Here is a 26,081-nt window from a genome sequence, read left to right on the forward strand (position 1 = left end):
ATCCAAGTTTCTTATCGAAAATGCCGCAAGAAAAAAAGGATAGTTTTTTGGAACTAATCCAATAATTTTAGGCGGAAATTTTCACTAGGTAATTACTACATAATATTCTAACGAGGTTTCAACTACTAGATTAAATTATTAATGAAAAAAAATCATAAATATATTATTAAAAACTTTTTAACTATTACAAAATATAAATATATTGTTTGAAATTAAAAATAAAAATTACAATTATACTCTTTATTTTTTATAATTCTGAATGTATTGGTAATTATAGAGTACAATTCTATGTAAACAATTGTATTTTCCTTTTGTTGGAACTACGCAAACGATATATTTTAATTTAAAAAGTTCCATTTAATATAATATAAAATTCGAGTATTTAATCATATTTTCCGTGCCAAGAATTTTATTCATTTTTTTTTAAATTTAATTGTTATTTGTATATAAAGATGACTTTACAGAATTCCTCATTTTCAATTCATAAATTTTGAGCGAATTAATTAAATGTTGCAAAGTGTGCTTACTAATTAAATTTTTGCATTTCTCAGGAATTATGATTGTTATAAAAGTAGTTTTTCATATTTTACATATTAATATAATAGAATAAAATCGCATTATTTTATTTTATTGCAGTTTGGCATGTAATAACTAAGCTCATAATTTATTAAGAAATAAATCAGAATGTGTTGTTTAGTTTTATCGATCAATGATGAGCTGCTGATAAATTGAGTAATTTTAGTTGTGGTTTTGATTTTGTTTTCGTGATTTTTATTGTTGTTTCTTAGTATTTAGAAGTTGTGTAGATGTAATTTCTTCGTACATCCGGTTCAAATTAGTTTGTCCACCTCCCAACAGATGTTTCATTTGAAACTGTTCTGATCAACGCTCTGTAAAACCACCTCATACTTTAATAGGATGAATTCGGTAAATTTCGTTTGTTTTGTTTCGAGTTTGGGATGAAAATTTTAACATTTTCTTTGAAAGAATTAAAAAAATACTTTTAATTCGTTTTATTTAAATTTTTAAAACATTTAAAGATGAGATTGGCATTGTTAGTTGTAGGAAACTTCAAAGCTTAAGATATTTTCCTTTAGACATATTTTTTAAATAAGAGGAAATAATTTTACAAATCCCAAGAAAATGATAAATTTTGAAATGTTTTCTTTTGGGATTTGTAATTAATTTTACACAGCATACGCTTTTACCAAGAAAAATATTAATAGAAAATTTGTAGGATATTAAAAAAAAAAAAAAAAAAATTCCAGTTTTATTAATTTTTTTTTCTTTTTAATGGTTTATAATTATAAATATTAATTGATATATTGATTCGTAGATCATTCGTAAACATTTTTAAACTGAAGTTCGAGTCTTTAAATTCGATAATCATCATCAATTTATTAGAATTTTTTAAAATCATTTTAACAGTATTATAATAAAAATATTATTGTTTTTATAATGTAAAGTATTAAATTTTTCTTATATATAAGTGAAATTTACATCATCGATCTGTATTTAACGATCTCATGTTTTTACATTTCCAAAACTAAATTGATAATTTTTTTTTTTTTCCTTCAATTTAAATCGTATTGTTAAATTTCCTTCAGCAATTTTTAATTTTTACACCAAATCAATTGTACGATTTGTAAAGATTTCCTCAGTTTTCTTGATATAGCTCATGCAATTATTCTCAATACAAATTATATGTTTTGCATTGGTGGATAAATCTATTATCTGAAATTTTCATGTACAGTAAAACCTGCGTAAACCGGAATTGCACGGCACCAAAAAGTATATTTTCGGTGTTTTTTTAACTTAGAAAATCGCTTCGTTTTCATGATTTTTTCCCCTCGTTTTGGACAGGCTTTACTGTAATTATTTAATTTAGAAACTTTTTTTCCCTCCCCCGCGTAAGTTGAATCGTCTTCATTACTGAATAGCAACAATATATAATCGTTTTCTATGTAAATTAGGTAAAAATTAAGTGTATACCAATAAAAAAAATTTATAGATTAAATTCAATGATTTTGTTGTTATAATAAGCCAAAGATTATTGGAAAATGGGAGATGCGCTGGCGTATTGAATAGCGTATTATTATCATCTTTGATATTTATTTATAATGCTTAAGAGTTATTTTTTTCGAATATAATCAATACAGTTAAGAAAAACAACTACGATTCTGGATTGGTTTGAGTCTTTTATTTTTACTTCTGTTTTAGATTATTTCTATTGTCATTTCATATTTCCTCGAGGCACTTCTATTGTTTGGTCTCGAGCTTTCTTGTGTTTACTCCTTTATTTTTCTTGATTTTAAGAAGCGAAGACATGGAAAGAAAGTTGTTTTTAATTGGTTCAATATTTGGTTAATTTCACGATCCAACAAATTGACATGCGGGTGTGGAATTTCTATTTGGATAACCTTAATAGAATAATTGCGATATATTCAGGACCCAACCTAGCTACGATGTAAATGAAGCGCATCATTTTCAATTGCTTGTTTACACTGCACCGCAGTGTATAATTAATTTCCCAGCAAAATTACTTTATAATTATTTTTCCAATATGATTCTTCACGTAATAAATAAAAATTCATTTTCGTGATCCTGTTTCGTGTGTAGTAGATTTATTAACAAACTTTGGCTCTTAGCCATACAGCTAGTCAGGTAAACAGTGGTTTTTATTATTATTATTATATATTAATTATTCTAATTATTAAATGGAATATTTTGTAAAAACTGTATGGATGTGATTTTATGATGAAGTATTTGGAAAATAATAGATTCTGACTATTCAAATGGAGTATTTGTAAGAGTTTTGAATCGTTTGGAGTTGATCCAACTTTAAATCTTATTATTCTTTGATTGGATGCGCTGATTTAAAACGAGCTGTAAGCTTAGAAAATATTGATGTTTCCTTTCTTAAATTCGTGTTATCATGAACACGAGTTTTTAATTTTATTAATGTATTCGAAAGTTAGATTATTTTTTGAGAATATTAAATCGCCTTTTAAATTAACTTTTAATCAAAACTAAATTATAAATAAGAGGTTCGTGTTAATTTTACATTCCGAATTTATTTAAAAATCGTATTTATAATCGTTTACTCTATATTTTTCATAATTGTATGGCTACAATACTAATAAACATAAAAATTTAACCATTATAGTAAATTGTTTTTTTAGTTTAGAATAAGATAATTTTGTTTCAAACTGATAACATTTCTTTTTTTTATAATGTTAAGAATTCAGGGAAAAAACTAAAGGAAAAAAGCATTATTGTAACATAAAAACAAACATTTTAGTCAGTCGAATGAATAGTTAACAACAGATTCTGAATTTCCCACAGATTTGCTACCCATTCCTATTTATTTTCTAACGATTATAGTTGAAAAGTCAAGTTAAGGCACGTATCTAAATTCGAAAAATATCTGTGGATTTTCAAATTTATATACTGTTTTATATAGTTTAACGTTTAAAAAATTGTATTTTTTACTATGATTTAAAAGTATTCAATCGATATTGCAAGGAAGAATTCTACTGAAGTTGAATATACTGGGTCTAATAACTGTAGTTAACATTAAATTATTCATGAGTTAAGAAAAATAAAGTTCTAATTTGTGAAGAGATGCAAACGTGTTATTTTTGAAGTAAAGTGATTTTAATTTAAATATTTATTAAGATTTTTTAAAATAATTAACTAAGAACAGTAAAGATTTAATCAGTTGTAAAAATTTTAATAAAATTCTACTTTATGAAATATTAATATTTATGATTTAAGAAAATTGTTATTTAAATTGTTTTCAATGATTCTTTTATACTTGGATTATACATTCAACTGTAGGTAGCGAAATTAATACTAATTTCCCATAATTAATTTTAATTTATGCAAATATAATTATAGATAAAATAATACCTAATTAAATGATATAATTAGCTCTTATCTATATGATCTTATCTCAAATTTTTCCAATCAAACTGATTGTATTCTATGATATTTAAGTGCGCTCAACGTTAGCTATATCATTTTAATATGAAAGTAAAATATATTTCCTAGAAAATCTCCATTTAATATATGCAATTATTTTAAATCTCCAGAGAATTTTAATTTAATTGATTGTTATAAAATTACGCTACGCTAGAGTTAGTTGTATATTAACATACATTTACTGGAGCACAATGTTTCTGGGATATTTAAATGAAAGATTGTTGAGTATGACAATGTTTAATTAGCTATTTTAATTTTGTTTACTGCAGCATCTCTCCATCGTTGACCTTTGAAGTGAACATATTTGAACGATAGTTATTATTATTATTATTATTATTGCTTACAGCTGTAATTTTTCTTCAAAGATCGACAAATGCTTTACGAAATTAACAATCTCTCATTAAGTAAATGGTGCAAAGAACAGTTATATTATTCATCGATTATCATATTTTCTATTATAGCTGTGTTAATACAGGTTTTGTTAACCTAATTTACGTAACAGTACTGTATTTACGAACTCTGGTATAAAGGTTAAAGGTTAATTCCTACTTAAGACTTAATTTTAATACTTTTCGTATGAAGTGTTTTTATTTTATTATACATGAAAATTCATACGACTTGTTATAATGTAAAAATGCTGTATAATGACCTAAAAAGTGAGGAAATTCGAATAGTTCTTCTAATTTAATAGCACCTATGCTTTTGATGGAATCAATTATTTCGTGTTATAAATTGAGTTTTTTCTAAGAAACATCTTGTATATTACGAAATTTTAAACTAAGTAAACGATATTGGAAGAAAATAAACACCGTGTACTCTATATAAACAGATATTTTGGGTTTAGGTTATATCAAGAAGAAGAAAAAAATCATTCTACTATACACAGATCTATATTTAGTTGCTGATGCCATTTTGGTCTGAAAACATTCTGGCTTCCCTTAAAAGAGACCGCCTATGTAAAGTTAGAAGACATTTTTTTTTTTTTCCTATTTGCCGAACTTCTTAAAAACCAGAGGGTTTTTTCGTGTAAACAAAGTTATTTACAGTAAAATTTCTCTTAAATTATGGCTGTGTAAAGAGTTAATTAAATGCGTACCAAGTTGTTAGCATTTTCAGCGCTCCAAGACCTAAATAATAGAATTGAATAGATTTATACTCTCGTTTATATTTATCTCAACTCTTAAGTGGAGAAATTAAATGTATCTTAAATAAGGTTCATAAATTTTTCTCAAATTTCTCGAGTCAATTAATATATTTATTGTATTTTCTTATGCTCTATATTACACAAATTAAATCATTTTACATTTTTAAATGAGTTATTGCTTGATCAGTGATTTGATTTCTTTTATACATAGAAAAATTTTATAAAAGTATAATTTCATTTATTAAATATTAAATTTTAATTCAATGAATTTTTAACTGTTAAACTACAGTATTAGGATAACGTGCCACCGTCATTTTCCAATGGACAAGAAGGATAATTGCCTGGGGCCTCCACCAAGAGGCCCCAAACGAATCTTTTATAAGAAAATATTTCTCCAAAAAAATTCCCTGGAAGAAAAATGTCTAAAGTCAACGCTGTAGACTGCAATAGGCTTCAAATTCAAATTTACCTGGGCCCCATGAAACTATAACGTGCTACTGGAAAATGAATTAAAAAGAATATCTGGAAGACGTTTCTAAAATATTCTTTTACTTCCATCAAATACATAAATAAGCAGTTTCAGGAGAGAATACCAATGCTTGCTTCTCCTATCGATTATATAAATTATTAAAATGAGTTGAATTTTTATTGATTTATTCTCTTCTATAATTTACTAGTATACAAGACTATATATTAAAATAATAATAAGTCCTTGAAAAAATAATTATTATTCTGTAATAATAAATCTTTGTATTTAACAAAATTTATAAGTTAGATAATTTATTTTAAAGGAATAAAGTGAAAAATAATTAAAAATAAAAAGGAAATTAGTCAGTAGATTTGGTACAATACAACAGCATTTTAAAATTTTAACTGCCATCTAAATTGAATGCTTAATTGAAATTTTATAAATATTTAAATTAAATTCAAACTAGTAAATTTTTTAATATTTAAATATATTCAATTCCTTTTATTATTTGTTACAAAACAAGCATCAATATTGAACGTTGTTCTTTACATAAGCAGACAATCGATTACCCGCAATATGGATCCTTAATTTTTAGAGTGAAGCTAATAAAAGCAAGATGATTATTTTATTAATTAGAATAATAGTGTAGGATACGCAAATTATTGATTAACTTCCTCCGTAGGTTGTACATAAAGGATAATGACCGCTTATAGAGGGAGCTAGTCATCGTTTAATTCCTACATTTTCCCGTATAGTCGGCTACTCTGCTAGACAATCGTCTTGCCTGGCGTCACATTGTCCCGCCAGTTCTTCTAATGTTGCAGGACAGTTCTGTCACCAAATACACCGGTAAGTCAATAAACATTGCTGTTAATTACCGATCCAATTAAATGCTGGATGTATCAGTTACAGAAAACTTAGTACAATATACTGACTTTTCGAGCCTTCTATAACTAATATTTAGGTAAAAAATGAAATAAAATGTTCGCATGTAATAGTAATTAATCGATTGTCTTAACTATAATTGATCAATCGATTATATAAACGCTTTTATTGATCGATATTTCAACTATTCTTTATCAAGGTGAAATATTTGCATTGCACTATTTTTGAATTTCTAGTGTTTTATTTTGTGTTTATAAAAGGAATTTTTTTTACTAATTAACATGTTTTCAAGTATTTAAACTGTTTCATTTGATTAATCAATCGTTTCAAACTTTATTGTATTTTTTTAATGAAATGTTTTTTATTTTAATAATGTTTTAGTTGCAGTTCCGGTAATTTATTGCATCCGGTCTGTAAAATATGTAAATTTATGTTTCCAGGATGATTATGATCGAAAACTTTAGCTTTTTGAATGTTTTTTTTTTACATTATTTTTCATTATATTTAGACAATTTAAATATACTTGTTTGGTTTTAAAAAATTAGAGTATAGTTAGAGTACGTTGCAAATGAAATTACTTAATTATGTAATCGCCAAGAAAAACAATTTGTAATAACCGTTACTCGTGGTTACTTTGCTTCCTTTATTGCTTGATGAAGTAACCTTTCTTCTCCCTTCTTCGGTCAATAAGTTTTATCAGTTAATTCAGATGTTTTGCTAAATGTTAGCAGAATTTTCATTGGATATTAATATGTTCATTTCATTTTGATTTTCAATGAAAATTACTATTTTTTCGTGTCTTTTTATAGTAAAAGTTTTCAATTTTATCTTCGTTATTCGGTGTATAATTCATAATTACCGAAAAGATTTCTTATATATATGATGATCTCCTACAAATTTATACTAAAAATATTTGAATTTGACATAAAACTAGATTTGCGGAATAGCTTTATTCCCTTGTATTTGGTCATCCATTTTAATGAAACTGGATTCCAGTTAATATCGGTATCTTACATTATTATAAGAATTTTAAAGATGATAGTGGAATACAGAGTAGCTTATACATTTTAGATCAGATGCCCCCAAAGAAGTCGATAAAGCATTTTCGGGGGGAGGGGTCAATTGAAAAGGTTCATTGAAAATTATTAGTCCACTTGGTTGTGTATATGACAGTTCAGGATATTGTGAATTTGTAGGAAAAGAGGGTTGATAGAGGTCGAGGAATCCTCAAGACGTCAACAAAGCTTGGTAATACCATTGTTTTTGATTGTAATGCTTATAACTTTTTTATAGAACAATTGAGCAAGCTCAAAATATTTATAGGGTTTCATTGAAAGTTAATAAGAATCAGTTAATTATTGTGATTAACCTGTCGATGTTCCTGGCAGATTTAGACTTCATTTTCATACAGATGTCTTTTAAAAAAAGGACAATCGTCAAACCCCATATTTTTGGCTAGGTTCCAGTTCTTTATACCAATGAATCTTTTATAGAATGTTTTTTTACTTTTTACTGAAATTTGACCATTTCAGAACTCTCGTGTCACTGATCAAATTCTTCAGGATATTTTATATGAATAATAAAATAACGTTTTTAGTGTTGAAAAGTACTTATGAATAACGTATTGGAATATTATTTTTAGTTTTTTACCCGATGTGTATAAATCTTATATTTGGCATTAATTTATAATTAATTTTTTGAAAAAAACTCATTTGAGATTGATTCTATTGGATTTTTTGTTATGAACTATAAGAATTTTTAAATTTTAAATTAATAAATGTAGCAAGTTCTGTTCTGAAAAATTGTTAATTCAACTCGAACAATACAAGAAAGTGTTCACTGAATTATTATTTTTCTTGGCATGTTGTTCCATGAGGTTTCATTCGTATGTCAATGATGCATGATGATATTTCGTCAGTTCATTATACGATCGTTTAATCCTGACGATAGAAATGGATGGATAGCATGTAAAGTATTGTTAAAATAAAATGCATAAATTGAAAAAATTTAATTGCTCTAATTTTATGATTCGTTTATTTTAACGTTTTATTGACAAGACTGTCTTGTTTATAAAATCGTGCTGCCTGCTGTCTTATCTGCTTAGAGGTATGAAGGAGTACATGTCAGGAGTTTAAATTTGGCAGAGAGTATTAGGTGCCCAAATCATGCGCGCATAAAAAAAAACCAGACTCTTAGATAGTCAGGGGACCGAGAACCGAAACACAATAAAATACAAAATGGCGACACTCTCTACAAACAGGCAGTAGTGCGAGATTTGCGCGTGCGTTGCTGGTTGGAAATTCGAATATTGTGAAATCGAATTTTGACCAACACGTGCGTTGGGAAGTTCGAAAAGCGAATGTTGCTAAATCGAATTTTGACAAACGAATCTTTGAAAAAAAACCCATCTACCTGTCCCGTGTTATTTCCCACATATTTCTGGTCGCCACGTGCGAACTTTCACCAATTGACCGGAGATACCTCGTTTCATCATCTGAACTTTTTGAAACTAGATGGCGCGTCGTTATAATTTTATATTAAAACTAACTTTCGAAATATAATTTTTTCTTTTTACGTTTATTAGTGTATATATATATCGTTTGTGCAAAATAAAAAGAAATAATTGCGAACGATACAATAGCCACCATTATTTTTTTTTCAAAAACGGGAAATTTTCGCATTGACAAAAATTCAACCTGGGGCGTCATGCAACGGAGAAAAATTTCAATATTCTATAGGTTAATTTCGATGAAAATGCATCGTGAAAGACCTCGTGGTCGTCGCTGTGGCCGGCGAAGTTTGAATGATCGCGCTCAAAACCAGCGATACCAAAGATGATTGGAGAATGAGAACGAGACCCGCCGGGAGCGTCGAAATGATCCCGCTTAATAGGGAGTTTCCGAGATAGTCTTGTCCCAAATACGGCCTTGCCGTTTTACTTGTTTATTTATAATTTGGTGTATTCGTTTTAAACCTTTCGAATACAGCTTTACTCGAATAAGAATTCAGCTTAATTTTTTCATGCAAATACTTAGTTTTTATACAGGAATTATATACTGGAATGAAAAATTACAGCTAACCTTTATCATTAATAAATTACGTCCTGTGTTTTAGACTTAACTTAATTTCCTGATTTTAAAATTAGTTTTTTTTTTATAAATGCTAAATTTGTGATTAATGTTGAATTACTAATCGCTATTATTATAATTTTTAATTTATTGAGAACATTTTTCTCTGAGTTTTAGATTTTTTCAAAAATATAATTCTAATGATTTAACAAAGTTTTTTATATATTTTTTTAAAATTTGAATACATTTATGAAGAATTATTGGTTTCTAGCCTAAATACTAACATTAAAAGCATTCATTGTAAAGTTTCAAATATTAAAACACTAATTTATATTTTGTCAAAGAATTGATTAATTTCAACCACTTTATTTTGTTTTTTCGACATTACAAAATACATATATTGGTTAATTATGCATATCATAACATCTGCTTATGATGTGAATAAATATTACTGTATATAATGTTTTTATATTTTTTAAAACCTTTCTGCTCTGTGGGCACAAGAAGCCCTCATCTTGAAATCTCATTTCGAATTTGGCAAATTCCATAATGGGGGCGGCAGAATGGTTATGGACTGGGCTGACGTATCCCAAAATTCCTCCTCGGCCATCCAGCCGTTATGTTTACAAGTATATTAAGAAATTCGACCTTGTATCATTAGGATTATTGGTTGCTTGATTACATTTCCATATATCGAGACCTATAATCATAAATACTACTAACGTAATCAACTAATTAGAAAAGTTTAGGAATACTTAATCGATTGAACGTTTTTATTCTTTAATATTATAAATATTTAGTGAATGCAGACCTGTTTTTAATATGCTAATTTTCAGCTATATTTCATTTGTTTTTAATTGGAATTTTTAAGTCGTTCCCTATTTTGTGATTTGTGGTTAATTCTGATTGCAATCACGATAACCATTTGGATTGGCGTATGAAATGACTGCCGTAACTCGACCCGATAATACTGACATATATAATTGAATATCGGCCTGCTGTCAATTGTTTTGAAAAGGTCTCCTTCGTTTTATCGCTATCGGCGAGACACGTGTTTTTAGCACAGTCGAGATTTTTAAAATGTCACACACAAATTGGAAATTTTCGTCTATCCAATATTTCATTTTTATATTGAAAATTATTGATTATTATTACACACATTTTTCCAGTTTTTTTTTAAGGCTTAGAGCTATCCAGATAATTCTTAAAATAATGAATATTGTGCGATATATACATACATATTAATTTAAATCTAGAATACTTCATTATTTATTTGTTTAAACCTTAATGAGGAATTATAACTATATTCCTGGCACGAGAATTTTTCATTAAAATACAGCACTTATGTAGGTGAAAATAGCATAAAAGGAAATTAGTAAACTTAAGTAAATGTTTAGCTTGGGGTTTTTGTTTTTTCGAGGTTTTTATTGCAATTAATTTACTCGTGTGTCGGTTTAATTGATGAAATGAAATCCTGTTTAACTTTTTTTTAATACTTCGGACTGTTCTAAGAATTAGAATTAAAAATTATTAATTATTATTAAGTGTAGATAGATAATAAGATCGATGATAATTATTATTACATCAGAGGGAGGTTGCCATTGGTCTTACGACATTGCCAAATACACTGTAATAAAGAATAGAATCTGCTTTATCTGATCTACTTATGATTTAATTGATTGAAATGATAAATTTAGTCGCCTAATAATTGCAGTTATACAGAAATTCGTGTGATATAAGTATTTATAAAAATTATCCCTATAAAAGGCTTGGTTTTAAAAGGAGATAAGAAGAATATACTACTTCTTATCACTGTTTCGAAATAATGATAAGAAGTAGTATATTCAGATGACAAAATAGTATGAAAGGCGGGATAAAATTCCTCAATCACGAGCTTCACTTGGGTCACACTGACGCCTTGCAGTGTCCGGAAGGAAGACGAGACCTTTGATATTCACCAGCATAAGTTTTCTGGATCAGCTCATTGTGAAGAAGTTGCAGCTGTACCTAGAAACTAGTACTGTAATTTGTTTGTCCGTAGAATGGGAATCCGAAATAGATGTTAGTTGTATTCCGTCAATAGGCAGCAGACTCTTTTGTTAGTAAATTACAGACTTCAAACGGAAATATACTCGGATAATGATGATATAAACCCAGAAAGGATGTCAATTTGTCTAAATATTAGTTATAAACTGCACGAAATGTTTTTTTTTTTCATTCATTCGATAGATTATATAATTTGTACCTTGTATTGTATATATCATGATCCGTATCTGAATAGTCGCCGTTAAGTGTACCGAAATTTTATGGCATTTTTAAGCATTCAGAATAAAATCTATAATCTCTAAAATAGCTTTTGATTTCAAAAATGTCCTCTTAAGTGTAGAATAAATTAGCGTATCAATGAAATGGTTAAAAATAAGACCAAGGAAACCTCCATTTTTCTCCGTTTTTAAAGAGTAATCTTAGAATTCATTCAAAAAACAAATAGTTGTTTTGATAGGCCTCTCGCTTATTATAATGGTTTGCATAATCGATGTCGGTTTGTTATTTAATGTGATTGGGCAATCGATGACGATCGAAACACTATTTATAGATTGAAATCGATCGATCAATAATTTTCCGAGAAACTCTCAAAATTTCAAGTTTTCATGCTTTTAAAATTAAAAAATAATGCAGTAATTTTTATTATAAAAATCCATGTAAACAGTTATCGATTGAAAAGTACATACCGTATATGTCGTTCATTCATAGATAACAGAAACAGTTGATTATTTTATACATGACTTATTGAAATCTTACAATACATAGTTAAAGTTAAAAATTGAATATATATATATATATATATATATATATTCAATTTTAACTTAGCTATTTATAATTGATATTATATAAATATTTATAAAGTCTGGCTTATTTTCTATGTAGTAATTTTTAGTTTTCCACTTTTATGCAGGTTAACTTTGAAAATATTAACATATACAACGCCCTTTTTGTGAATTTATTTTAGAAAATCATAATTATACATCGATATTTTTTAAGTTTCAAGGATCTTGTTAAATTAACTCTATAATTTTTTTTTTTTTTCCTTGAAAGTATATAATGTATGAGAATCATTTCCATAACAATTTCTAGAATAGATTTAACATAAAATCACGTTTAAAAATGTATACGATTTTATACACAATTCTCAGAAAAGTTTTTGTATAATAAAAGGTTTATTAATTTACGTAAATTATTAGTATTTATTTATTTTAAAACATTTTTTTATTGATGCAAGTGTTATGTAATTGTGATAAATTGCTCTATTAAATATTGATGTATGGTGTGTCATATTTTACAATACGAAATACGTAATGAAATAGTCAATATTTTAATAATTACTGACTTTTAAACTCTAATGTAGCGTGTATTTATATAAATATACTTCGTATATCTTATCTAGACGACCTGCAAATACATAGAAACCTATTGTAAAATTTTATCATATATTTTATCATACATTTTAGAAATTATTATTCTTGATTACAGAATATTTAACTATAGTACAACAGGAAATCGTAAGTCGATAAAATACAGAAAGAACATTGAAAATTTTTATTGCTTTGATAACAAAGAATTTTTCAATTTATTTTCTGATTAATTTTTTAAATATTTTAGATAAGACTAATTAACTCATCACATTTTTTTTTGTTTTCTATAATGAGATTTTAATACGAAATTTATTTATGTTTAGACGAAACTTTTCGATACTTTTATGCAAACAATTATATAGAAATGAAATTTAACGTCACGTAGTAATAGATTAATACTATAACATGCCAACATTTTGATATAGAATTGATATAATTCATTTATTGATGATTTGTTTTCCTCATTGCGTTGCCTCAAATTTAATTTTATTCGAAATTTCTTACGTAACATTTCTCAGAATTCTGTGAGAATTAAAAAGAAATAGAGATTGACTTTTGTTTGTTTGACGCTTCCTTGTTGTCAAGGTGAATTTTTTTTTTATATAATTTATTTATCCAATTATAAACACTCAAAAGATACCCTTTTAAAAATTTATTCTGTAGAAAACTAATAATTAAATGCAGGATATTTCTATTATTAATCTATATACTTTTACGTGTACCCAGCAATTAATAGATTTCATAATGTTAGATACAGAGACGATACAATTTTTAATACTTCCATTATCATTGGAATTTAAAAAAAAATATATCCATTTATATATAAGTAAAAAATTTATATAATAATAATTTTTTAAACATTAACATAATGATTTCAATTATAGACGTTTATGTAGGATTATTTTTATTATTACTATTTTTTAATTCAAGTTATACAAATAACAAAAGTGTTGATTCAGTTAAGATTTTAATATATGTATACAGTATATAGAAGTATATAAGATACATTTTAGGAAAAGTACAAGGAAAAGTAAAAGTAATTTCAGAATTGCACATAGAATGAATCAGTTTAAAAACTAAATGGCAGAAAAACATTAATTGGCTATTTGATATAAACCACGGCATCGGGTTTGTATTGAAAGTTATGAAAACGTTACATTCTGTTCAGGTTAATAAAAATTAATGGTATTTTGAGTGCGTATTCTATTACATAGATCGTATGTTTTCTTTGTCGTCAGTGGGGGGGAAATATGTGTAATAAAGTTTTAATAAAAAGAATTATATTTATTTATAAAAAATACTTTGAGAGATTTAAAAAATAAACCATTTGAAACTTATTTTTTCCAATACATATTCAAATAATGTTTTTTTTTTTTAAATTTTATAATTAATTATAGAGAATTTTGAAATTTATGTAACTTTTTTCCTGTTAATATGAAAAAGCCAAGTTTTTCCTTTTGAGTAATTGAGTAATAAGAATAGTTTAAGTAATGATACGTCTCAGATTCGTCTTAATAAGTAAACTAGTCAGATTATTTTTGGCTTGATAAAGTTATGAATGCTGTCTTAATTTCAGGATGCCTATTACTAAGCTTCATTCCTTTCATATTGCATCATTCAGCCATGTCAAACGTACAGTACAGTAAATACACGGTTCATTGAGCGCATCCGGTATTTTTTTTTTTTTTTACTATTTGAATTTTGTCTGTTGTTCTGGATGTATTTTTGAATGTTAAAAACTTTTATTTATTTGTGGCTGGAAAACAATATAAAATAAATCAAGAATTCAAACGCATGTTATATTTGTAGGATAATTTACATATTTATTACTTACATTAATATCTTAAGTTTATATATTTATATTGATATAATTATTAATATATTCTTATTTTAATTAAGTGTGTGTGTGTGTGTGTGTGTGTGTGTGTGTGTGTGTGTGTATATATATATAAAATTCGCTTACTTTATACTGAGAACTGTTTGAGTTTTCGGATTTTCTTACGAGGAAGTAACTGCACTCTGAAAAAAAATTTTTTGATAAATGAATAGCAACTTATTGGTTTATTCATGAAATAAGTTGCTATTCATTTATCAATTTTTTAAATATCAAATAAAACCAGTATTTTTTACTTAATATTTTTAACTTTTAATTTAATTACATAAATAGCACGCTAATTAATTCTTTTGATGACTTCTCATAATCAAGAGATTATTTTAAATAAATATTTATTTCTAAACTTCCACGAATAATCGAAGCAATTAGATTTTATTATAAAGGCGTAATGTAAAATAAAAATTTTCATTTGTTATGTACTAAAAGGAAAATTGGAAATTTTAAATTCTTTCCATGTTTACAACAAAAATCAATGCTTGATTTTAATTATTTTTCTTGACTTTTGTATTAATTAATTTAAAACATAACAATTCTATTAATTTAAATGTGTAATAACAATATTTCTTTTTTGTAGCCAATTTAATCGAATTATCCTTTACTAGGATTTAACACTTCTGCATATAAGTCTTTAAAATAAAATAATTTGCCTATAATTGGAATTTCTTTTTATTTTATAATATAATTACGATGTTAAAAATAAATCAATATAAAAAATTACTCAATGTATAAAAAATAAATCCAAATTTATAAATTTTAATATTAAAAATTAACTAACAATAAGAACAAAACCTGTTTCAATATTATACGAAGTAGGCCTAATTAGTTTGTTTCCTCATAACGTATTAATTCTAGTTTTTAGTCAATATTTCTGAAGTTTACTCAATTTGGAAGAAATATATATAAAATGTGCCACCTATTCCGTGAAATAAGTTTACATTTTCAGAGGCTCACCCAACCATTTCTTATGTAGTTACGCCTATGGCTTATTCATTCCCAGATAAAACCAGTTTTAGAAAGTTCGTGTTTATCATGGGAGTTAAATGTTGATCGACTGTAACTCCGGATATATGAATGAAAGCTTTGTGATAGTAGAATGAACTTTGCTATCTTATATGCGACGGAAATGAGCAATATGTATACAGTCAAACCCCTTATTTACTACAGTTCCCTCCTTGTAAAGCGCCATGAATAGTTGTGAATGGTGTTATTAAATGTACGCTATTGCATTGCAAAGGACATTCAGTATCATCAAATCACGTGATTTCAGAGTGCTGAAACTGAAACGTGTGTAGAAATATAATTCGAAGAATTTGATATTGAATTTTAAAATGTTTTTTTTAAAACAAAAGCATTCAGAAATAATTACTTTATAAATTCTGGTTTTTGTAGAGAAATGTCCTTCTCTCAACATATTTGGAAGTTGGTTAGTAAGAAATGTATCAATTTGCGACTCAGTATGGGTCTATTAGTTCAAAAACTACTTGCTATGCACCGAAAATAAATTGTCTATCTCATCCTTTTATTCCAGAGAATTCCATATTTTAAGTGTTTCACCTGTTGATTTAAAGATAGAAATGACAATAAAATTTTAAAACTCTGAAAAACAATGAAATTCTCTGAATTCGAAGGCACTATTTTTGATTTTTAAACAGTCGGTCATGCAGTAAAAATATTTTTAGTTAATACAGAATACAAATGCAGCAATCAACTGTAATTCAGTACTATGCGTCAGTTTCGCTAGATGCAAATGACAGGATGCCATTTTCTCTAGTTATTCTAATGGAACATGAATTAGAAAAAAAAAAAAAACTATTTCGAGACATAAATTACGCATTTTTCAAATTTTGTTGCGTAGTTTTCGGGCGTTCGTGTTTTGTATGAAACTTTTAATTAGAAAACTTTATTCTTTCGAATTTTATAATTTACATTAATATTACAGGAATTAGCATTAAAATTTTTCCTCTCAAACTACTGTTAATTGAAATTTTTAAATTTTTTAAGTGATGAACATATTTGAAACTCACAAACTTTTAAAACTCAAATTTACAATTTAGGCGTATATAAAAAGGGACAATTTTTTTAAATATGGAATAAAGATAAATTTTCACTACAAGAAACAGAAGAAACCAAATTTATGTGTAAGCTGTCTATTTGGACTTTGTTTATTAACAGGACTTATACTGGTGTAGTTTTTGTTAACAGAGAGAGGAGATCTTAAATATCTTATTGTTAGAGAGAGGAGATCTTAAACTACACCAGTATAATAAGTCCTATTAATAAACAAAGTTCAAATAGACAGTATATACACAAAAATGTACAACAATGACATAATTTGGTTTCTTTTTTCCTATATTTACCTGATTTCAAGTATTATCACAGGAATTTGGCTATCGTGTGATAGATACGTTTTTAATATAGTAATAATAATAATTATTATTACTATATTAAAAACGTTTCTATCACACGATAGAGACGACAAATAATAATTATTATTATTATTTACTATTACTATATTAAATTGCTTTTGATATAATTGCTTCTGCTTAAATTGATACATTGCTTTTTCAAAATGAATAATAAAATATAAACTATATTGTAATGAGCAATTATTTATTATGACGTTGTCACAATGCCGGGTTGCAATTTTTAGTCATATTTTAAATGTATTTAACTTAAAATATAGCCTCCCCATCTCAAATTAGTGGTGGCTTGCCCCTGTACATCATACTTTTCCTTTTTAACGATAGTCGTGCCGGTCATTTAACATCTTTCAGGGGAAAATTTTTGAATTGAAATAACATGACTTCTGGTCCAACCGGAAGTTCGGATATAGTTAATCAAAGCCTCTTGCCCCTAAGGTTTCTATATTTGTTTAGGATTTCGTCTATATAACTCCGTTTTCGAGATTAAGGAAAGACAGACAGGCACGACAGTGGGAATTTATACGTCTATAATTTTTTCAAAGTGTAACCCAATAATCGCGCAACAATAAACGTAAATTTAACAAACTATCTTTTTAGGGTATTTAAATAACATGTTCATCAGGAGACGTTTTGAATCTTTTTATCCTACATGTTTTGTAAATACACGTAGATTTAATTTCTATCTTTTCTCGTTTAAAATAAAATATTAGGAAAATTTTAGAATAAAAATCTAAACTAAAAAATCAGTAGCTAAAGAACAGCTTAGACTGAACTTTTTCAAAATTAACGTATAAAGTTAGTGCCACTTCTCCTCCTGGTGTGCAGTTATTTTTGCTTCTGCGATTCTTTACATGCAGATCAAGCAAGCAATTTAGCTTGTATTATATTGGTGCGATCGCAATAAACCACTGCTAGTTAGGTGATAGGTATATAAATAGTTATTCTGAATTATCTACATATTCAGAAAATATCTCTAAATGTATCCAGCTTATTGTATTAAGATGCTGGTGAAAGGAAGATCTTTCATTTTGTAATTGTTTCTTCGGAATTACATAAAATTACATTCGCGAATTTCGCAGATTTTTAGTAAACTTCAAATATCTATACTATAATTCATTCAAATCTTTTCTATGCCTTGCCGAATATCGTTTTGGTTATTAGCCAAAATTTTGAATCAAATTGGATTGACCTTACATATACAAGTTTATACAGTTCTCTTATTAAACAATCAGTTGTACTTATAACTTTTATATACTGTATTTAAAATAATACGATTCCTAGGTACATTTTACAGATAATTATGTCATTGTTTAGTTTTTTAAATACGCATTATTTGCATTAAACCATTAATTTGGTTTGCATCTCACGAACTACTGATCAGAACAGCATGAAACTTAACTTACAAGCAGAACATGTTACTTTTTATGTAGCAAAATAATTGAATAAATCACGTCAAACCAAAAATTTTCCAATATGTCGATGAAATTTTATGGTGTCATCCTGTTAGTCATTTGATCTATTTTCAATAGTATATTGAACACTTATTTGCTATAATTAATATTAATTTATTAACAGAAGTTAATCATATAGTTTTTATAGGTAAATATTATAACAACTAATTAAATTTTACATTTTTGATGTATTGATTGTGATTTAATTAATAATTTAGGAAATTTATTTTAGGAACTCGATATAGGCATCCACACGGATTTATATCTAGTGTTTCTTTTTAATATCATAACGTTAGAAAAAGAGAGACGACAGATTGAAATCGTTAAATTGATTTGCTCTTAAAGAAAATTTAAATATCTACAAATGGTAATTGTTTATTATCTAGATAATATCTTTGAAAATATTTTTATTTTATTTATTGTAATCGTGATTTATAAGTGAGTTGTTAATAATTGTTTTGAATGAAAATTTATTCAAGATCGTTAGAAAATTTTCTAATTAATTTTATGTATTTTTATTTATTTTTTTTTTATAAATCGTTCAAATTTAATTACTTCTGATTTCTGTTTATTAATTTTAAGCATTAAACCTAATTTCTCGAATTTTAATTCTGAATATAACCTGTAATAAATAATTTTTTTTTTCATAAATTCAGTTTATTTTTATAATTAAGATTAATAACAACATTTCTTATCGTTTTTAATTAATTTTTAATTAAAAAATTTTTATTTTTTAATAATAATTAAATTTTTTTTCTTCGAGAATTTTAATTATAAATGCTAAAATCCGAAAAATGTTTTTAATGTCGTGCGATTTAATTAACGTTAATTAAATCAAAAATTTTAATTATTTTTCTTAGCCGACGAATCACTTAAAATTTGAAATGTTTGATTTAAAGCTCACAGATTTATTACATTACGCTTAAAAATCATGTTTATCTTTTTAATTATGTATAGATTTTAAATAAAATTTGAAAGATAACGTGTGATATTGATTTTAAAAAAAATTTTCTGATCAACATTTTATTTTATCTACTTAAATTCTTTATTTAAAAATGTTAAGTGTTGTAACAGCTGCTGTCTTTTATAAGTGTTCCACAGGTGTATCAGATTAATCCATATCACGTGTAACTGATATCTTTTCGTTGGCTATTAATCAAGAAATTGCGTTAAGTTAACCAAACACGAAACAATTTCATATGATCCTTTACATTCTTTGTACGATTGAAATATTTATTCTCTCAAATTTCACTATTTTTCCTTTGTTAATATTTCAAGGCCATCGAATAATATAATCAGTCTGAAGGGCCATCGAAAGCTTGATGTGAAGCCCAAGGGTAGACATGGCCTCTTCCCTATGTCTAAGAAAATAAAATACGTAGAATGCTGTTTGTTTATTTTTTTTATTAATAATAAAGATTGTTAGAGAGAATAATATTAGGAAATAGTAGTTTTTACCCCTATAAATTATGTATTCAAAAATCCTTAGCTTCCTCCCTCTACGGTTCTGGCAGTCAGAATGATTTGATGGGCATGTAAAAATATAATTAGATTTTTATAAAATATCAAACGTGGGTATATCGTAAAGAAATTATCAAAAAATTTCAAATATATTGGAATTATATTTACTTTGAATTTTTCAAAAATTCTATTTTTGTGTTTTTGTTGTGGTGAGATGATTAATTTAATTAAAAATTATTTTGGATTTTCAAGAAATGTTTTTTTATTTACATAAAATTAATATTTATTGAAAACTTTTAAATAAAAATTTTAATAGATTTCATTTAAATAAGTTAAATAAAAGCTATTTAAATTAAGAGGAATGCAAAGAAGCGCTTAATATAGTGAAAATACTAATTCTATGTAAAGCAGATTTTTTTTTCAAACTTTCTAAATGTAATTTTTGTTGTGTACCGGGTGATTGTAATTAAAATATCCTGTTAAACACTTTCTAGAGATATATATTAGCAATCCAAATGCAACCAAATTTGATGGCATTTTCTTATGCGAAAGACAAACTGTATTTTACGGAAGATTCATCACTGTAGCACTTTCCGCGCTGCAAGCAACAAAGATTTCATTTGTCGGGACACCTAAAAAATGTATTTTATTGTGGGCATTTTGCAAATTTGATAACCTTGAGAAGTACGTTGAGAACACTAGAAAATCAGTTATGGTCGGCTGTTGAATACACTGTTCATCACCTTCAGGTTTTAATCTTTAGAATGTGGAACACATTGAGCAGTATCCTCTGCATCACTAGTCTCTGAAGTGTCTTATACAAATGTTTATTACTTACAGCGCCAAAAATACCGTAGTGGCGAATTGGATACTAAATTTTTACGTGTTTGAAAGGACCCCATACCAAATTTATTTAAAAGTCCAAATGAAATTATTTCTCTATACAGCGAAAAGGATTGGCGTAGACCAAATTTTAGTGAAACTAGGTATGTTCAAATGATTTATACTTAAAGTATATATATATTCAATACTATGAAAATTGCTACATTAGAGATTAATCTTATCGTGCCCACAGTTCATTCTTAACATTTCTTACTGATAATAATTTACGTTGTTTTAGATATAAAGTGTATTTTCTCTAACATTTTCTCCACTATATAACCAAGAATATTCACTCTTTAGAAACTTTTTTAATGGATAAAATGATTTGTCTTCTGATATTTTAAAATAATCATTAGTGAAACTTTATTAAACACAGCGCATATTTAACGTGAGTGCAATCTTTATCATTGACTATTTTTCATATTCTAGGATATTGCCGACGAATAAACTATCGTCTATTCTTCCTATCTCTTCCATTTCTCAATTGATATATTGAGATAACCTAATCAGAGTTCATATGTTATCGGAACGTATGCCATATAGTCATATTTTTCGGAATTTGTCCATTTCTATTGAAAAATATTCCGATTTGTATTTAAAAACAGCCAAATATGAATTGTAAGCTGCAGGTGTCGTGCATGCATGCACTATTCTCACACGCCAAAAGCCTTTAGTAACCTGTAACGTCCGTATAGCACTGCGCCATGGTTTTGAACCACTATATACATGGATCAATGGCTGTCTGGCTTTTTATTTTTTAATCTTTCTATTCTGAGGATACGAATTAAAATTAAAATCATCTTAGTGTTTATCATGTGTTCGGCCTTGTCCACGATGAGGTAGCAGGGTTTTCTAACAACAAAAAAAAAAAAAAATTAGTTGAGATATACAAAACAAATAAGATTGGTTGAACAGATGATAAAAAATATTCAATACTTCATAATTCCATAAAAGTAATTTAGTTAGAATTATTTGTGTTTTTAAGAGCAGCTACTGCCTGTCTAATCCTGAGTACTATCAAATTTTACCAAAATGATACCTCAGTCCCGATTGTTGATTTCGAGCTTATGGCAAAACTAAAAGTTACCAGAAAGAAAGTCCAATAATTTTCAGTTGTGCTAAGATATAAAATTTAAATAATAAAAGCTTTAAAAAGTTTTTTTTGTTATTTATTTTTGTTTTTTTAAATAGAGAAATTTTTAAGTTTAAAGCACACAGATACTAGCTCAAAAGTGAGATTGTGTGTAGCGCCATCTGTTGAGATTTTATTTTAAAATAATTTTTATAGTATTATTTATTATATAAAGGCAAAAGGCTTAATTTTGAGGATGGAGATGAGTTTAGGAAAAATTGTAAATGCCAATGAGTAATTTTAAGTCTGATATCAACACGACATATAACACGACCTTTTATATCTTCCATCTGCTTGATCTTTAACAAAATTTAATAGTCCGGTTGTATTGATTCCCCATTCATAGAAATACCCTCGCGAAGTTTCAAAATTTCTGATTTATCCAGTCCTGAGATATAATGCAAAATAGACGCTGATACATGCATACAGTTTTTAAGGGTGTTAAAATACTTTTAGGCTCCTAGAAAGCCAAAACGTTGAGAAAATGCAAAAAAGGGGAAGGCAACATTCCTTTTTTCTCTATAGAGAAAAAAGGAATGTTGCCTTCCCCTTTAATTTACATGTTTCCCCTTAAATTTACATGTATATCCGTTAACAGCTGGGAAAGTAATAAAACATGTAATGAAATATCTTAAATTTATTATGATTTCATCGTTTGGCAAAAGCTGAATTACCGTATTGACAAAAGTTACACAAGAAGGAAGCATTGAAATCTAATGAAGATAGAGTATCACAGCAAAGGGACAATTTCCTATAGAACAACTGTACTGTTTAAACTAACTACATGCGCACAACCTCTTTGGTTGGATGCATGTTGCAATGCAGTCGGGCATGGAGGTATGAGGTATACGGATATAGCATGCTATCCTGCAACAGATTTTTTTTCCATGCATGTTGCAACTGTCGTCCCAGATCTCACATTCGTAGACAGCCAAAGCTAGTGCAGATTGGGCAGGCTAAGGAAGTGATATTGGAAAACCCTACTGTGTGAGCCAATTTTTTGCTGGAAAACGATTATTGTTTGCAGCTCTGCCGTGAAAAAGCAATACCTGAGGTATTAGGATTTCCTAAACTTACGACTGTTTCGTTAGCGTCCTTCGTATTACTACTAAGGGATGATCGATTGCCTGACTCTCAGACCAAAACGTCAGAAGTGGGAGCAATGTGCCACTCAATAGTAAAGGCGGGATTGAAGCTCTAACTTGAAGACTTATCAATGGTCCGCCACATAGTTGTCCGTTCCCAAACAGATCCAGGATTCGTCACTAAAGTAAACACGTTGCCGGTCTGCAGTCCACGGGATACCGTTGAAAACGAAGACAATGGTTCGATGTTGAGGTGCTAATAGGGAGGCTTCCACCTGCTTCTGGATGGTGAACAAAGCTGTATCAACTATTCTTGCTTCAAACGATTATCTGAATGTGTACCCTCGCATATCTATGGCCCAAACCATCACCTTAGTCAGGTCTGAATGATCCTGATTGAGATCGTTTAGACCAGTGTTTCTCAACCTTTTTGGACCAAACGCTTCTTAATTCGCCCCCCTATAAATTTTAACTGATAAAAATTGTACGATAATCCCTAATATAAGGTAGATTACATTAGGCGTTAGTAAGATATATCCAAAGAAACTTGAAAGGAACAATAGTAGAATAACATTTATTAGTTATAAATTTAATTTAATTTACAAAAAAAGTAAGATACATAAAGTAATGTGTTTTAATTTTAACATAACAAAGAAATAATAAACTAAATGAAATTTTAATGAGAACCTTGAGGTTGGTGATCTTGACAAAGTTTAATAATATTGGGTTCCTATTAATATTTCTTGAATGTGCGAAGGAGCATTAGTAGGATCAGCACTAAATGGATTAATAACCCAATCAGGAATATGAATATTTTCAACATCTTTAAACCGAAGTTTCATATCTACAATTAGGCTTTCCAAATGCTTATAATAAACTGCAATATTTTCGTCCTGTACAATTATATTACTTAAACAGGGAAATAAAAATCTTTTCTACCCATGTTATTTTTATAGAGACTTAATTTATTTATAAAACCAATAATTAAACTTTTCACTTTAATTATGGTCACATTGTTTCCTTGCAGTTTCAAAAGTAATTCATTTATTTTTGCATATATATCTGCCAAATAAGCTATGTCACTCTTTAAAACAGATATCTCCATTGGAAAATTATAATTTGTTGATTCTAAATAACTAATGACTGTATCAAATAAGTTGAACATTCTTCTGAGGCAACTTCCTTTAGATAGCCACCTGACCTCCGTGTGCAATAATAGGCGCTCATATTCTTCATCATTTTCATGGCAAAGTTGCCGAAATAATCTATCATTAAGTGGGTGTGCTTTTATTTTGTTAACTATTGATTTTACTAAATTCATTGTTTTATGTAATCTCCCGCCAATGGATTTGGCAACCAAGTGTTGCCTATGAATTATACAATGAATTGTAAAGATATTTGGATTTTCTTCCTTCAACATGGTTAGAAAACCACGATGACGTCCTACCATCGAAGGGGCACCATCCGTTGCACAGGCCAATATATTTTTCAAAGGAATTTGTTTTTCATCAAAATACGTTTTAAAACATTCATATATTGATGTGCCTTTCGTATCAGTGACTAAATGTCTGCAGAATAACATTTCTTCGATGATTTTTGAATCCTTTATGTACCTAACATAAGCCATTAATATTGCATCACTATCCCGTACACTACTCTCATCCAACTGTATAGTGAACTCTCGTGTTTGGAGATCCGCAGTTAGTTGATTTTCGACATCATTGGCCATTTCACTAATCCTTCTTGATATGGTATCATTACTTAATGGAATCGTTGACAAAATATTGGCTGGATCTGCTGAAGTCATGAAAAGAACTTCCTTTATAACCGGTAATAATAATTTCTCTCCAATATTATGAGGTTTCGTATTTTGAGCTATTATACGTGAAATCTTATATGACACCTCCAATCCCTTATTTATATTTGTGGTTGCTGTTTTGAATACATCCGTTATTTTATTTCTTTTGGTAATCATCGTTTTTAAATTTTCGAAATATTCAATGTCTTTGTCCTGCTTGTCGGGATGTTTTCTTTTTAAATGTTCAATCATCCGGGATGGTTTCATTGCTTCATTAGAAAATACCTGATTGCACAGCAAACACATTGGAAGTTGGCTATTTTGTGGCGAAGAAATAAAACCAAACTTTACATATTCAACAGAATATTGCCGGCATTTCTTTTTCTGGGGCATTTTTAGAGGTTGATCTATAATTCAAATTTTAAAAAAATCAGTTTTAAATATATAAAAAATAAGAAAAATTGAAAATATTTATTTACTCAATGGTTAGAGGAGAACTGCCATATGCGTACCACTTAATTTCAAATGCGATTTATATATTATTTAGTAATAATTTATAGGAATATTATAATTTGAAACCAATCTATAACTACCGAAGTTGCTAATTGACCACAATTTTTTAATTATTATTGATAAATATTTGTGATATAATCATTTTTCCAAGACAATGCATACAGTATGCTTTCGGATACCGGTATCCTAAAGCGTATCTATATGAAAATAGTACTTCTTGAATAAGTTTATATGTAAGTAAACCATTTTATTCACAAAAATATATCTTATAAAGAAAGCTCAGAAAACTCACCTGATTTCTTCAATCTCTTATAATTCACAACAAAACAATTATTGTAACGGAATTTTTGTTCCTACTTTATCGATTTAATTAGAACTTACAATATAAAGCCTTTGTTTAGAAATAAATGACCTAATACGCATTAGGTGACCAGTATGCATATGGCAACTCTCTCCTATAAGTAGTAATTAACTTACCT

General features: G+C 27.5%; 1 protein-coding gene across 4 annotated transcripts in view; it reads left to right on the forward strand.

Moving 5' to 3' along the window:
* The window catches only part of LOC136982050 (beta-1,3-galactosyltransferase 1-like), a 35,380-nt gene that overhangs the window by 1,788 nt on the left and 7,511 nt on the right, over positions 1-26,081 (forward strand). Inside the window, exon 2 of one of the 4 annotated variants that reach the window (XM_067278481.1) lies at positions 6,280-6,446. The exons of 2 other annotated variants lie outside the window; for them this stretch is intronic. Coding sequence is in view for 1 of the 2 variants with exons in the window: in XM_067278480.1 (XP_067134581.1) it covers positions 19,096-19,098 (3 nt within the window). In the remaining variant the exon portion in view is untranslated. Of the gene's footprint in view, positions 1-6,279; positions 6,447-18,963; positions 19,099-26,081 lie in introns of all 4 variants that reach the window. One more of the 4 variants, XM_067278480.1, reaches the window with a different exon arrangement.

Source organism: Centruroides vittatus, unplaced genomic scaffold, assembly GCF_030686945.1.
Source record: "Centruroides vittatus isolate TY-2023 unplaced genomic scaffold, ASM3068694v2 contig_801, whole genome shotgun sequence".
NCBI classification, from domain to species: domain Eukaryota; kingdom Metazoa; phylum Arthropoda; class Arachnida; order Scorpiones; family Buthidae; genus Centruroides; species Centruroides vittatus.